This window comes from Strigops habroptila, chromosome 4 (assembly GCF_004027225.2).
Source record: "Strigops habroptila isolate Jane chromosome 4, bStrHab1.2.pri, whole genome shotgun sequence".
Taxonomy (NCBI): Eukaryota; Metazoa; Chordata; class Aves; order Psittaciformes; family Psittacidae; genus Strigops; species Strigops habroptila.
Window position 1 is genome coordinate 40,131,097 of NC_046358.1, and position 15,914 is coordinate 40,147,010.

General features: G+C 36.6%; 1 protein-coding gene across 6 annotated transcripts in view; it reads right to left on the minus strand.

Moving 5' to 3' along the window:
* Positions 1–15,914, minus strand: part of NUBPL (nucleotide binding protein like) — an 82,796-nt gene that overhangs the window by 23,496 nt on the left and 43,386 nt on the right. For all 6 annotated transcript variants that reach the window (XM_030482864.1, XM_030482860.1, XM_030482861.1 and 3 more), the window contains one exon: positions 7,219–7,312. In XM_030482864.1, coding sequence (XP_030338724.1) covers positions 7,219–7,276 — 58 coding nt within the window. In that variant the 5' untranslated portion in view covers positions 7,277–7,312. The remainder of the gene's footprint in view (positions 1–7,218; positions 7,313–15,914) is intronic.

The window sequence follows — 15,914 nt, forward strand, 5'->3', positions numbered from 1 at the left end:
CGGGATCCTGGCTGTTACACCTCCAGTTTGCTTGCTATGTTCTTCTTGGGGGAGTCTTTGAACAACTGCTCAGACATTGTATGTTTCCAACAGCCACACATCCTCTTCTGCCCACGAACTAGCGGGTAATTAGAGACTGGGACACTACCGCTTTGCCCACATGAAAAGAGGACATAAATCTTAGAGCAAGCTTCTTCCTCCTGGCAAGAGAAACTGTCAGTGAAACTACTGAGCTAAGGAGTATCACAAGCTGAATAAAGCTGTCACCCTGAAGTTAAACTGCCCTCATCTAACTGATCAGTAAGTATTATAACGTCCATTTCACACTAGATCACATGAAGAAAGACGTGGAAAGACAACTCTCACTATGTTAAAATGTCACACTAATACAATTTACGATGCAATATTTATTTAGCGAAGTGAAAACAGTGAAAACATTTGTAATAACATCTGTGAACAAGCATTATTTGCAAAGTATAGGCATAAAATAAAAAGTTACTCCCTCACAGACATGCTGCCACTTTACACTTTTCCTTGGCTAATTTGAATTAGCATTTTTCCACTCTACTCCATTCCACTTCCTGCTTTCAAGGGCATTTGCCAATCATGTCCAGATTATAATGAGCATTGTACTAGGCAAGAGCAAAGTCCAAACAGTTTGACAAATGAATACATTTTTTTTAAATGAGAGGTCCTAATGTAAAGAGGAGAACTGGGTAAAAGAGTGATGCTACTGCAGGAAAAAGACCACACTCAATCCACTTTCCCCTGCCAGAGGTGAGGGTGGTAAGGGGCAGATTTAAACATTTATTATCTCATAATAAATAGCTAAAGGAGAGAATGCAGTATGGATTTCTCTCATCTTTTGCAACTGTCAGCTGAACACTATGCTCGTTTATTCCTCCTATTTAGAATAGTTGGTCTAAAAAGAGCCACAAGGCAACTGGAGCTAATCTCGTACTTAACATACACTTAGCCAACGTTGCCAGACCTCGGAGAACCTCAGTTTTCAAAGCCTCTATACTTCACAGCTTTTTTTCCCCAATACCTGCAAACTGGTTTTTAGGAATGATAAAATTTAAAGAACTTGCACATAATATATAGTAACTTCAGCTTTGACAGGCAGTGTGTCTTAAATCAATCTCCATGAGCCAAGAGTTAAATTTAAATTTATACTGAAAGACTGTGAGGCACTAATGTGTAAATTCATACTGTATTTTGATCTTGAAATTAAGTTTACAGAGTCTACCGAGTCTGACACTTCATAATGAAGTACCAGGAGTGTCCAAAGCTAAGATAACCATGATGACAATTTGCATTTGTCAGCTACATTTTTTCTGACAACAGAAGCAAAACTGTTTCAGCATACAAATTATATTTGGATTAATACAAAGAACTATCTTAAAATCCCCACTGGTGTGACTAAGATTTTCGGGTTGGTTTTTTTTTTGCTTTTCACTCTATTCTAAACCTATGGTCCTTCCTTTCCTGCAGTTATTTAAAATATCAAAATAGAGCATGAAAGAATGAGTAAATCTACATAAAAATCCGATATTACAAATATTTGCCATTGAAAAATAGATCAAGTAAAATCTACTATTACCCAGATGACTTCCATAAAATATCTTCAAAAATTTACTGTAGGAACTAATTATGCCCCTCTTCCACAAAAGAAGAAAGCAAGCTCAGAAATGGAGAGAAACATTGTATGTTATTGTTAAACTAAAGGGAAAGAAGATCAGATGCCTTGCAACTGTGATTTGCATCAAAGTAAGAAATATTCAACAAGGGGCAAACAGACAGTTACACAAAGAGCAATGACAGAATACAGATACATCTCTAATCTTTTAACTGTATGTTGCACACAACTTGTACTGCAGCATTGGGTTCGGGTTTTTTTGATCATTTCTCTTCAGAAAAGATGAGAATAGCACTGTACCTACTCAGCTTGCAATTCCGGGGGATTATAAAGACACCTTTATCTCAGTAATCCATTTTTTTCCCACAATAATTCCTGCATAGTTTTATAACACATCCAACAATATTTTAGTTTTTAAAATCTTATTTGAAATTCTTTTTTTTGTTGTTTTTAATGATCATTTCTGAACAATAGTCTAATCATCACCCGGAATTTCCTGTTCTTATACATTATTTTATGTTGAGGCAGGATCCAGTTGTCCTAAATCCCACACACTCGTGCACAAGCCTACAGCCTGGTCTGTGTGACACTGACATAAATATGAGTAAATAGTTTGGTTCACCAGTTTGGTATGTCACATTTCATTCAGAGTTTAAAATGCCAAGTGTCTTCAAGTTGGTGGCACCCTTCTACTCCTTCCTCTTCAATGTACATGTCTGAATAGAAGTTAAACTTTTAATGCTTAACCAGTACAGAGAGAAATATGCTTTTTGTTTTTATTTAAACCTATCTGTCAGAACAGTGTCATCAAAAGAAATGCTTTTAATCACAATTCTTTAAAGTAACAAAAACTGCTTTGGCAAATATTTCAGCCTTACCTGCAAAAGATATTCAGGAGATAGATAATTAAGATCTACATACTGCTGAAAGATGGGTGACTCCGTTCTAAAAGGTGACGAAAAGTCATTCCCTGTACGACTAGCAATGGCAGTGCTTCTCCTTTTACAGAACTTGAGAAACATAAACTAGCATTCACATTGCTTTCAATTCACTTATCTTGAAGAAATTCTTTTCTGATTCTTATTAAAAGACTTTTTAGAGCTTATTATTATAAGGTTATAATAATACATGTTTTCTGGGGAAAAAAGAGTTATTTCCAAAAGGTAGGAAAATTAAGACACTGAAATAAAACATGAAGCCTTTTACCTTTAGATCTCCTGTAGAAACACAGTTCAGGCCAGTGCCTGCTGCTGTAATTATTGAAAGATTTTTCAGTAAGATGTGAAATTATTTGGTTGTCTCAGTCTATTTCCCACTAGACAAGTGTACATTTCTAATGGTTTTCACTGCCATGGCATCTTGATATCCAAAGAAAAGAGTGGTATGACAAAGTTTAGCAAATAAAACAATTCCAGTATTAACCTGGAGTTGGTTCTGTCAATTGAGACAGAGTGGCAGTTTCTAGAGCTGTCAACTGTCACGCTTCACTAACATAGCCTTCACTTCAACATTAATAAAGAAGGGGCAGTAGACAGCCTAATTTATTTAACAGTCAGCCCCCACAATGCAGCTTCTCCATGAAGAAGAAACACTTGTGCAAGGCTCTAAGACTGGTTCTCAACAGAACTGCCCTTGCAGCTGCCCACAGCCTTCAAACTCTAAAGGGAGAAAAATGATAAATTTCTCTCCAGATCTTTAGGAGGCTAATCCTTCATCTCCAATTTTACTGATTTGATTTATGGTTCCTTTACCTAAATAATTGAATAAATACACACACTTAGATTTCTGAATTTAGCAACTAGGTAATGCAAAAGAATCACAAGCCTTACTCTTCATAGTATCTGTAGTTCACACTGTACCTTGATATCAAACATCATAACGTCATCTGAAACCCCTTGTGCTTTAAAAGCTGAAAAACATCTAAGGACACTTCAACTTTCCCAAGCATGGATGGTCAATACATGATAAAGAACCTACTTCTACACATCTAATGCTAAAGATGAAACAGAAGAACAAAGTCGAAGTGAAGAAATAGAACTAAATACTAATGAAGAAACAACAGACCATAAACAAAGCCTTTTTCTCCAGACTGACTGTGGATTTCTATCTGCAAAGCAGACTTGCATCTGAAGAGAGAAGTGCTGGTTGAGCAGAAATATGTATCACATTTTCAAGCTACTATGTAATTTCTCATCTACCAGTTTGTTGAGGAAACATGAGAAAAGCTACAGATGATTAAAGAATAACATGTTAAATAAGATGCATCTCCTTGTAAGGTGACTAAAAATAATACAATAAAAAATTAAAGTCTCGGTAGTTTCCTTTTTCATTTTCTTTTAAAGAAGGAAAAGTACCCACACAAAACTGTCACTCCAGCAAGACTGATATTCTTTTTAATGACAACTAGAACTATAAGACATAGAATCATAGAATCAACTAGGCTGGAAACACATTTTGTTGTGTTTGCTTCTACCTGTTAGTTATTGCTCTAATCTCTTTTTGACTCAAGAAAGTTAAGGTACCTGTGACGCAGGATAAAAAAAAAAAGTCTTCTAAAATTAAAACTCAATACCATTTCATACATCCTCTCTGTCCTTCTCTTGTTGTCAGATACTGCAATGCTCCAGTTTTTCATGCCCCATCTGGGCAAAGCTGTCCCCCAAAAAAACATCTTTACTGGTGTTCTTTCTCACACTCACAGAAAAATCATTAAGTGGCTGGCAAAAACATGTGTGCAGGTTTTGTAAATTTATTTAGAGGCAGAATAAAAATCTTCTATACTGTCTACCCCTAGGAAGCCACAGATAAATAATGAAGAAACCATAATGCAAATACTCTATCTCACATATGCATGCATGCAAATCAAAGTACAACTTTCATGCAAACTAGATAAAGCACTTCTAAATAATATGTAACATGCTGTCTAGGAGGAAAAAGAAAGAAATTATGCCACTAATATCAAAGGATAAAGAAAGAACAAGAAAACCAGAGAGGGAACAGAATGGCGAAACACCAAATATTTTCTGGGGGAAAAAAAAAAACAAAACAAAAAAACACCACACCAAAAAAAACCAAAAAAAAGAGAACACACAGCTTAGAAACATGAATTGCAAATGCAGAGGGAGCCCACAAAACCAGCAGAATTCTGCAGACTGCTCCAAAGACATCATCATCGAGATTTATAAGACTGTCTTCTGTACCCCTGAAAGGAACAAGGTGAAGAAAATAAAAGCATGCTAAACAAGGCTATGGACTGTCACAGAGACAGAAACCAAGTAACAAGAATAAAAGAAGAAAGCACAGTTCAAGCTCTAACACACAAAAAGAACCTCTTCCACTGACAATGGAAAACACCCACAAGACACAACAGAAAATTCTCTCTAACTCACTAAAATTCATTGAACCACTAAGAATACAGGGAATTACAAATGTTACCAGGCCTTGTCTGCTGTGCTTGTCTTCATCAAAAGCACAATACACTTTTTTTTTTTAAATTGCAAGAGTTGACCCCAACGTGCTCAACAAAACCAACTAATGAGAAAGACAAATGTAAAGCGCTACTATCACTCCTCATGTTATGAAGTTAGGATTAATGAAGTAATAAGCTGACTGAGCAACTGTGGTAACAATGTGAAGCCATTTCAGAATTCAAATAAAAATCCTGTCTTCAGTTAGGAAGTTGTAAAAGTGCATACTCGCACAAAAAATGTCAGAAAAGCCCTGAATCATGGTTTGCTTTACGTCATGTGCTCCAGGTCACAGATAAGCTAAGGCACTAGAAGCTTCCACTTCTGCTTCTTATGGGAAAAAAAAAATCATTAAATCCTTCATCGCAGCTCTGTTTTGCTCCCTTCCACCATGCAACACAACCACAGACAGCAGAGAGAACCTTCCACGGCTGTTAATAATTTTGGGGCAATAGGGTTATGGCTGAGTTAGTATGTGCCTTAAATCTTTTGACATATAAAACTCAAATGTGAAGTTTTTCTGAACTTGGCATCACAGAAGATTATGAGATACCACCATGCAGCCTTAGCACTAAGTTTAACAATTTGTCAAAAGTTTTGGCTTGTAGAAAAATAAGTAACTGAAAATATCATGGATGACTGCAGCTGAGACATGACTGTGTTAACGAAAAGATACAAGGCATCGCCTGATTGTTTAAGGGCTCCTTTCATTCCTGCGCTGTACACTTCACTGCGCTGTAACAGTGGTGATGGTTTTGCTGTGAAACTGGGATGTACATCCTGAATTCCATTAGCTCTAGTGCATTTATATATGGGCATGTCTATAATGCCTACCAGTCTTTCTATCTATATCCATAGCTAACTCTTCTATCCTATCCTATTAACTTTTAGAGATACACAACTCTTTATTCACTAAACTTATCAGGCAACCTGGTAAGAGTTCTACATGCAAGTAAAATAGTTTGACAAATTTAGTATTTAGTGACTTCATCCCACGCGTTACCGCCATCAAAGTGCAGAGAGAAAGGAGCATCAGGGGGAACGAGGGCTTGCCTGTGCAAGAGCTAGTCTATGATCAGAAAAGAGTAAGAGCAGCAAAAGATGCTCCCATTTTAGGTTTGTACCAACATATTTATGTGCTATCACCACGAAGTGAAGCAAACTGTCCCACTGATTCTTTAATAACTCAGAATCACAGAATTTCTGGTTAGAAAAGGCCTCTGGAGGTCATGTACAGGCAACACTAGACGGGGCCAGCCAGGGCTTTGTCTAGTACAATCCAGACAACTGCGGACTGATTGAGATAGAGATAGAGATCTCAATCTCTATTAGATAGAGATCTTGTGGACTCTTTGGGTAACATGTTCTAGCACTGCCCTACCCTCCTGGTGAAGAGCCACAGCAATTACTGAATTATTCCTGGAACTGTAAAGATTGCTTTGTCTCTTTTACCACTGAGTTCCTAGCACTGATTATGTTGGCTATTGACAACTGCTTCTGTTGAAGTATGTCAGACAGGTAATAAACCATTACATCTCATGAGACGTTCAGCATTCTTTCAGAAGCAGTATTTCTGACTCCTGTTGAAACCAATGAGATTAGAAGGCAGCCTACATAGCTCAAGATTAAGAAGTTTAAATCCCCTAGAAAAAGTAGAACAACACAAGAAGAAAAAGAATGCATTAGTGTATTACAGTGCTGCATAGTTTATCTGAATGAAAGGTGTCCATTAACTACACTGTCAGCTTCCAATTAAAAAGCAATCATGAAGACAAACTGCTTTATTAGCTTTATTATGCAGTGGATACAGACAAAATATTTTCTACTACTAACCTTGCCAGTGTTTGGCATGACTGCCTTTCCCTCAAGAGTACTGCTATATTTCTCAATCTTTTTGCAAGTTACTTTAAAGCAAAGTAATACAGTCATAATGCTAACATGTTAAAAATCATTGATAGCATTTTTCATCACCACACAACTGACAGAACAGTTTCTTAGTGTGTTAGCAAAACAATTAAAAGTATTTTTGAGCAGCATTTTAAAATAAGATTTTTCTAAAGCTACCAGACTTAGTAACTCCAAATCTCCAAAACAGTCAAGCAAAACATGTACCTGCAATTGGAATATTCTGTGAAACTGACAGCTGTACATCTCCAGTTCCAGGTGGCATGTCAATTACTAAATAGTCGAGTTGACCCCAGTCAACCTAGAAGACAACAATAAAAATGTATATTGGAGGTTTGAAATGCTTTTACTTAAGGCACTTTATGTTTTATTGCAGTCCTTGTTTCCTGTAATGCAAAAGACAAATGAACCAAGGACACCCCAAAAGATGCCCTTTTAGTCACACTTTCAGTACAGGACCAAGGCATTTTTCTAAGAGATGCAGTATTTGCAGATTACTCAAAACTATGAGCGCAACTTAATTAAGTTTATGAGCATAATCCCTTATTGGAATCTTTCATCCAAAAAAAGAAGCAACAACTTAAATTAAGACTTTTACTTTGCAGCTGCTTAATCACAGGTTAGAAGCAAATGTTAGGTAAAATTCAGGCTAAAACTCTGGGGTTTGTGCAACCAATACAGCTTAGAAATTGTTTCCATTAATTTAAAACCAATTTTGCGTGCTTCTTAACACTTCTTTGAAACTCTATATAAAACTTTAGTAATTTTTTTTCCTGGTTTGTTGTTACAAAGGTAGAGATATGTATATTGATTTTTTTTCTAGTAAAAAGAGCTTGGAGGGGAAGAGGAACAAAAAGCACAACCAACACACAACAGATTTGTTAAATGAAAATCACAAGGCATAATTATTTAAACTTACAACATATATAAGATCACACAATAAAAAAACTATACTGGTTGCTAGGCATGAGAGTGACCATTAAAGATAAGGCTAAAGATATTAGGTATGAGAATGAAGTGACTCTTTCCCTCTTTACTAGGACAGATTTCGAGGAGAGCCAAATAACTCTCTTTAGAGAACTGTATACTGCAATAAATGTTCTCTTCATAAGAACAGAAATGGTCCTAGGCTTACTCTGTATAATATAAAGCCAAGATATACTAGGTCTTTTGTCTCTGCACTATAGAATTTTTGGAAAATCATAACCGCATTAAAAATAAAGACCCACAAATGGGTATGTTCAAATACAGTATGTTTCTGATATATAAGATACAACAGTATGAGCTGCTTTAATACAGGACAATACCAAAGAAGAGAATTTTACTTTCTCTTTTATTTTACACATTCCCTCACTGTCAATTTAACAGCAAAAACAATTGCTGTTTTTCCAGTCCCCCAGTTGTTGTCCTGAAGTGTTAGACCCTACAGGGGAACACTCATTCATTTTCACTCAGTTCTTGCATGGATGATGATCTTCTTGGGAAGCACAAGCAATGTGAAATCCAGACTACTAACCCAGTGCAGCACTCCAGTGAGAAATCGAATTTTTCTAGGCAGACTGATGAAGATGGAAGATTTCAGAGCACTTATCGGAGAAGGGGGATGGGGAAGGTTAGTTGCAAATTCTAACTTTAGACATCTAAATTAGGGACTCTCAGGCACACCTCCCCTTTCTCATTTTCTATACGAAGGCTGCAGGAGCACTAAATGGTGCTAAAGACAGTCTTGCTAAACAGGAAATGCAACTTATGTTAACCACAGCAAACACTGCACTTCACTTTTTCATATTTAATACTGATCTATATTATCTGTATTTTGTCAACAAAAATAATATATACCTAGCAGATTTCTAAAAGTAATTGACATTCATAATCATATTAAGACTATGTAAACCCAAATAAAGATTACATATATGTGCAAAAATGTATGTGCTAAAATGTAAGCATAGGGTAGAGAAGACAGTTTATCTAAAAAAAAAAAAGAAAAAATAAATCTGGTTTTTATTTTGTTTTTCTTTATTAATCTTGCTTAGTTATAAAGCAAGATAAATGCCAGTGCTGGTGAATGCCTCCTTTTCCCGGGAAAGTCACTTGGCTCACTTGAAGGCATGAACTTTAAATTTCCGCGTTTCTTAATTAAGAATTAACCATTGTAAAGGTGACAAACTGAAATTATAGATGTTAAAAAGTAGTAGTTTACAACAGGAGTCAAGTTCCTTAAAGATTCGCAACTAAACACACAGATCCTCTATAAATAGTTAATTGCATAAATCTCAATATGCAAAATCATATCTTTCACAATAATCACAACCATTTTGAAACACTACAGTATAAAGTGTTTTACTTTTTTAAAAGTATTAACTCAAAATACCTTTTTTCCCCTATCTCTTCATAAAGGCTGATCCTGGCATCTTTTGTTAAATCCAAATTTATAAGTCCAGTAATCATATTCTTCTTTTTTTACTTTTCAGACCTTTTCTCCATAAACAAAAAATTCATGTCCTTTTAGGCACAGTACTGCCTCATGGGAGTAGTACACGACAATCCAAATCCCACCCTTATTAGAGGTCATTTGCATAAAAAAAATAAGTACACCGGGTTTTCTTCCCATAGTTAAAAGCTGTCTGGTTTTGCATATACTTGCTGGCCCTAACTTTAAGCTAGCTCCTTTGTGGAACAAGGTGACTTTCTGGTCCTGCCCTATAACTTTTCTTTTCACTGTTAAAAGAGGTTCTGCTCCTCCAGCCTCTTCCAGCACTAGTCTCCTGCACCAAGCTCCATGTGATCCTCCTACCTAGCAAGCACAGTTCCCTGAAGTAAACATCTAGACCTATTCCACTACTATGCGGAACACTGACGGAGAAGATCTTAAACACCAGTGCTCAAAGCCTTTACCAGATGTTCAGTTTTGTGGGGAAGCACAAAGCGGCTGCTGTTTGTCTAAGCAGAGGTAGCTGCCTTGGTAAACATGTCTCCATGTGGAAATTTTGAAGTAAAAGAACACGTGTATAAATAGCTTACTGCTTCACAAAACAACTGTTATTCGAGAAGTTACTTTGAAAGTTTACCACATGTAGAAGAATGAAAGAATGGGTACAGAAATCAGTGGGCACCAGAGCTTTCTGCCTCAAGCTTCCTTATTAAGTGACCCCATAAAAATGAAAATAACTTCTAATATGCACTTTCTGGACTTCCCTATGAGTAATGATTCTTATTAAAGTTATAAACCCCTGAAAACAGAAATTAATAATGGAATCTTAAGCACATGGTGAATCTCATGGTAAATTTCATTGCTAGGCAACAGAAAAAATACTCTTAACAGAGCAATTAAATTATAACGCTTTATTTAATTTATGGCATTGAAACCATCTTATTTCATATATTTTGTTCAAATTCATGGATTAAAAAAAAAGGAAAGAAATGAGGTGTCCTTATCAAATTAATTGTGCTCCATTATAATGCTTCTAAATCTAGCACAGAAAAATGGAGAAGCTACACCATGCCAGCAGCAGTGGAGAGGATGTGCTGCTGCTGTGCACTGTAGCAGGAAGGCAGGCTTTGTCACACAAGTTCAGAAGAGGCACCGGTGCAGATGCCTCCACACACCTCTCTGCGTTACGCAACTGCTGTGGCACTGAACTGGTGGAAGCCAGTTGGCAAACTACATTGGAAAACCACTCCTTATTAGAACTAATCTTGCTTTTCATTTTGGATGGAGTCAGTTATCCTCACAATTTTACTCTCTTCTTTTTCATTTGTAATTCGAGGTGAGATTGGAGAGCTGCACCACCACAACATAGCTATAATTGCTGAAAAGACCTGAACTAACGTTTTTGCCCAGTAGCGAGCAGTGTCCTCAAGACGTGGATTTGCTCAGACAACTCTGCACCTCATCCAATTTCTCTTTGTAGACTTCCTCTTACTTTCTTCTGTTCTTCCAGAAGATGACGATGAACATTATGGAGTTCAGTTGCTCCTCCACTAACACAGAAGCAGTATGGCAGTCTGTTGCTAAACAAATTATTGAATGTAATTGGAAGGTATAATGATTTGTTGTAGAAGTGTACACTCTTAATGATAAGAGAAGAAATTCTAGGTCTGTTACTAAATTTCAGCAAAGGAGAAAAAAAGGGGGGGGGAAGACATTTTTAATTAAATTTTGAACTGGAACATACAATCAGAGGAGTGGCTTTCTGAAATCTACTATTGCCATCCATTCAACAATATTAGAATGGGACATATAATCAGGCTGTGATATAAAACATCAATTTGAATGCAAATCCTGCTTATATGCAACAATTTACCAAATCAGAATCACTAGTCCTCATGTTCTCAATCAGTTCTGAGAAGTGCGTCTGTATGCAAATGTGGCTGCATACAAGTAAATGAGCTCAGATTAACAGCACATTACAGTAAACGAGTTCCCCGTGCAAGCAATAAGCGGACAGCGGTTACAAAAGCCTGGCTTATAGCATCCGAAATCTGTCAGCACTTTTGCATGTACAGAAGTGTTAATATCTTTGCCCCTCTAATATATACAGTGTGTACAACATTTCAAACCGTAGAAATGTAATTGCACTTTCCTTAAGTATAGCATTCATCTTTTTTTAAAAAGGTTTAACTTGACATTTATTGTTAAGCGATGTAATTAAGTGCCATGTGCTTCTGTGTATTTTCTCTTGTTCAGAAACACCACAAATGCTCCCATGTAAATTACTTTAATCAATCACTCTGTTTATGTGACAATTCATAATCAAAATACCAGACATGCATTGAGTAAGGGTTCCAAACAGCAAGTTAAGCCCAAGGTAGAGCACAGAGGTACAGAGGGCATTCCTGCTGACGAATGAAGCCTGAGCATCCACTGTACATGAGGCAGAAATGACAGAATATTAGCACAGAAAAGGGATTGCTACTTGCGGTTTTGAAGTAATCCTGGTGTTTGGTAAATAACAGAAGACATTATTTATTTGTTCTTATTAAGGGGAATACATGCAGAGTTTCAATCAAGCAGCACTGCAGGTGCAGAGTTGGCAGCAGTCAGGCAAACTCTGAACACCAGTATCAGAAAAGTACCAAGAGCTACACTGCAGGCATCTTAGGGCCTATTCCTGCCAGATCCCCACTCCTCCTAACTACTTTGTTGTGTATACAAATTATTTAATACATGCAAACTGCAGAACAAAGTAAAGGTAAGAAATGCTGTTGTTAAATGAATATGCATAGAACTGTTTACATATATTTATATCTGTTAGTAGAAGATAAATATTTTAAAATCTTTCCTTGAAAAATTACTTTAAGATTCTGCTTAAGCATACACAGACATTGGGGACAAATAAGTAGTTTCACGATGTAAGAAAACAGTTAATTTAGGAATAACATAAGGAAGTATGGCATTTTAATTTAAAAATATTTTCAGTTATTTTCATAAACATTTGATATAGGAGACATTCCCCAGACATAAACCAGAAGATTTTCATTCCCTACAAAACTTTCTCTCTGGTAGTGAAATAGCTACTTGTACCACAGCATGATATTCCATAGTGCTTAATACAACTCTTCTTTCTGAATACAGACTAATACAACACTTTCAGAACACAGAAGTCTGCCCCTTTGACTTGTTCTCTGACGCTCCAGCAATCTCAAAGCCTTGCATTTAACACCATGAAAAACAGATGCACTGCAATGGTTCAAATTCCCTTGAAGGTATTTCTGAGCAGCTTGATCTGCCAAGTTCAGAGCGAAATTGAGGTGAAGCATAAGAACAGTTTGCTCCCAAGATTTCCATAAAGAGAAGGGAATTTTCCTATTCTTTCTCAATATAGGCTAAGAGTAGCTTTTAGAAATAATTGCCTATGAAGAAAGCCAGGGTCCTATTCAATTCAACAACCAAAACAGAAACTGGCCACCTCCTCCTCCCTCATGGCTCTTAATAATATTAAGAACTGAAAGCAAATGCAGTTGCCTGAAGTTTCCATCACCTTCATTTATATAACCTACAAAACTAAACAACTCCCAGAAGACAACAATAAAGAGGTTATTCTCTATGGTGCGCTCCAGGAGACGGAGGAACGGCACTCAACACTGGGCTTCTAGTCATCTTCAGAAAGCTCAGTCAATGTTATGTCATCCCAAAGAGAAGATGGCACACGGCTATGGGGCAACCTGGCATGTCCACAAGAGCCTGGGGACAGTCTCTGGGGATGACTGAAAAGGAATAGTTCTGTGCATTCCCCACACAACTGCTGAAGACTGTAACAGCACTACTGCATATAAAAGACTCTTCCACTACATTCCACTACATTCAAGTTGTTACTACAAGGAGCTTTCGTGAGCTGAGATTCCTGTATCTCAGGGATTCAAAGCAGTTATTCTTTAAAACGTGACAGTTGGAGAAGCAAACTTCTATTATGCAGTCAGTCTTGACACTGATCTTTGATTTGCTGCTCTCTACCCTTGACCCACAAACAGTCTGCACTACATATTTGCAGAAATATTTCTTCAGAAATACACCACCTTTTTTTTTCCTGTTCTATGATACAGAGCTCTCTATAGTTCATCTGGCATCTGGAACACAAACATGAAATAAGGCAAGTTTCCATTCCTATGTCTTTTAGCAATAAAATTAAGCACAAAAGTAAAATAATATAAAGGTAAACAAATCAGAAGAAAGTAGGCTAGCAACACATCGTCTAATTCAAGTAATCACCAGGGTGATGCAGCTATGTTAAGTACATCATCTAAACTGTAAATTCACTTTGAGCTCTCCCTACTAATGCACAGAAAGGCAAAACCACTGTTTAGCTATCAAACCCAGCAACACATTTTTAAAGAAATATTATCAGGACCCAATTTATATATGCTGTCTGATTCAGATTTTCCCTACAATAGTAACAGAAGGAAATATTGACATGGAAGGAAATGTTGACAACAAATATCAAACAGGATAAGTTTATTAAGCCCACTCCCTGTATGTATTTTAAACTATATTTCTGTAATGGTGTTAAAACCTGAATGCTTAAGCTATACAACTGAAAGCAATGTTCCTAATTCTCTTCGCAAGTTATTTAACTTCTTTAAGCTTCAGTTCATATTCCAGTATAATTATAAAATTAATAAATTCCTTATTGGAACAGACTAATATAGGCACCATTTTACGCCCATCATAGACACACTGATTTTAAATTAGTGCTTAAACTAAGAATCACTAGATTAAAAAGGTCAGAAAATTATTTCTTCAGTATAATGTACAACGCTTTTTTGTACACAAAAGGGAACTTCTAGGGGCCAGTCTAAGCCCTTCAGAAAAAGGATTACGGAAGAAAATAACATGATGGATGTTATTCAAACCACTTAAAATTCTGATGAAGAAAATCCTCAATATTACCATAAATTGTGCAATATAAAAACTGGAAGAGAATCAATTATATGGAGACCGCTGAATAGAGGCCAAAAGACAGCAAATCTCAATACAGGGCCTGGGGTTTTGCCTGGTGAGATGTTATTAGATCTCAAAGTAGCCTTGAGGTCAAACATTAATAAAATGTTATTTTACTTTTTTAAAAATAACCAGGTTTTCACACATATGGACAAAAATACATCCTCAAAGCTTTCCATACTTAAAATTCAAAAGCATATCCTCCCCAGCCACTGAATTCAAAATAGTCTACCCTTGCTAATGAAACCAGCATTGGAGAGTCTGCTTGAATTACTTTGGAGCACAACAATCAATATTCACAACAAGAAGCCATAATAAAGCTGCACAAAGTACAGAACCTTTCCATTCCACAGGACGATTCAAGAGGATGAGAGAGTGTGAAAAAAGAATGTAAGCAACAGTATGTGCTAGAGCCAGCAGAGCAGATCACTGATTTACTGGGATTCTTGACCATGAGACTGGACTGTGAAGCTGGTGTATCTTCTCCGCTAAAAGAACTGCCTTTAGGTCAGAAAGAAGCAACTGCATATAGGCTGTCCTTACAAAGAGTGGAACACAGAAAGTAGATTTAAGACACAGACAAGATGTGAAAATCAAAATAAATACAATTTAAAAACTGCACACATTTTGCAGTTGCATACACAACATTCCCATGATTTAAAGATGTGCTGAATGTCTTATTCCTACAGCAGAGCATTTACAATGAATTAGACAACAGATAATCTGTGAAAGCATCACATATAGATTGCCAAAATAATTGCTGTGCCCTCAGCACCAGACTTTTGCATTCACCAGTGCCCTCAGTCATGAATCTGCAATAACAAATTAAAAGTGCTACTTGTGTTGTAAACCTACTTGAATAGTTTGCGGAAGGTGCTAATACTATGTGTTTCAAGGACATTCAGTGATTGCTGCCAAGCAAGGGACAGTTTTCATATTTTCATTTGCTTCCTAGATTTTTATTTAGCTCCAATTCTTAAAGTTTTTTTTTGCAGGAAAAAAACCAACCAAACAAACAAACCAAACCCAACTGTTTACATTTAGCACCCACTTTAGATGCACAATAAAAAAAGCTGTATTCCAAAGGCATTATTCTGCTGGGAGAACATATTCCTTCTTTCAGAAGATTCTGTTGATGGAGCAAAACACTGTAAGAGGAGAAACATCTACTGCAGCTTCATAAATAGTATGGAAAAGTGGGGGCTTTCCTTGGTGGGGAAAAAGGGGAGGAACAACTCGCATTAATCTTTGGTACCTTAAGCACAGTTACTTTATGTTTGTGTCAATCACTTGGTTTGTGAGAAATAATCACTTTCTACAAAGAATACTGGTACAAAAGCTGCTGCTATTCTTGGATATCTGCAGTTATTTTCTGGGAGGAAAAGAGATACGGAAGGATGGTGTGAGTAGAGGATCAGTCTGTCAGCTTCCAGAATGCAACCTGGATTATTTAAAAAAACAAACT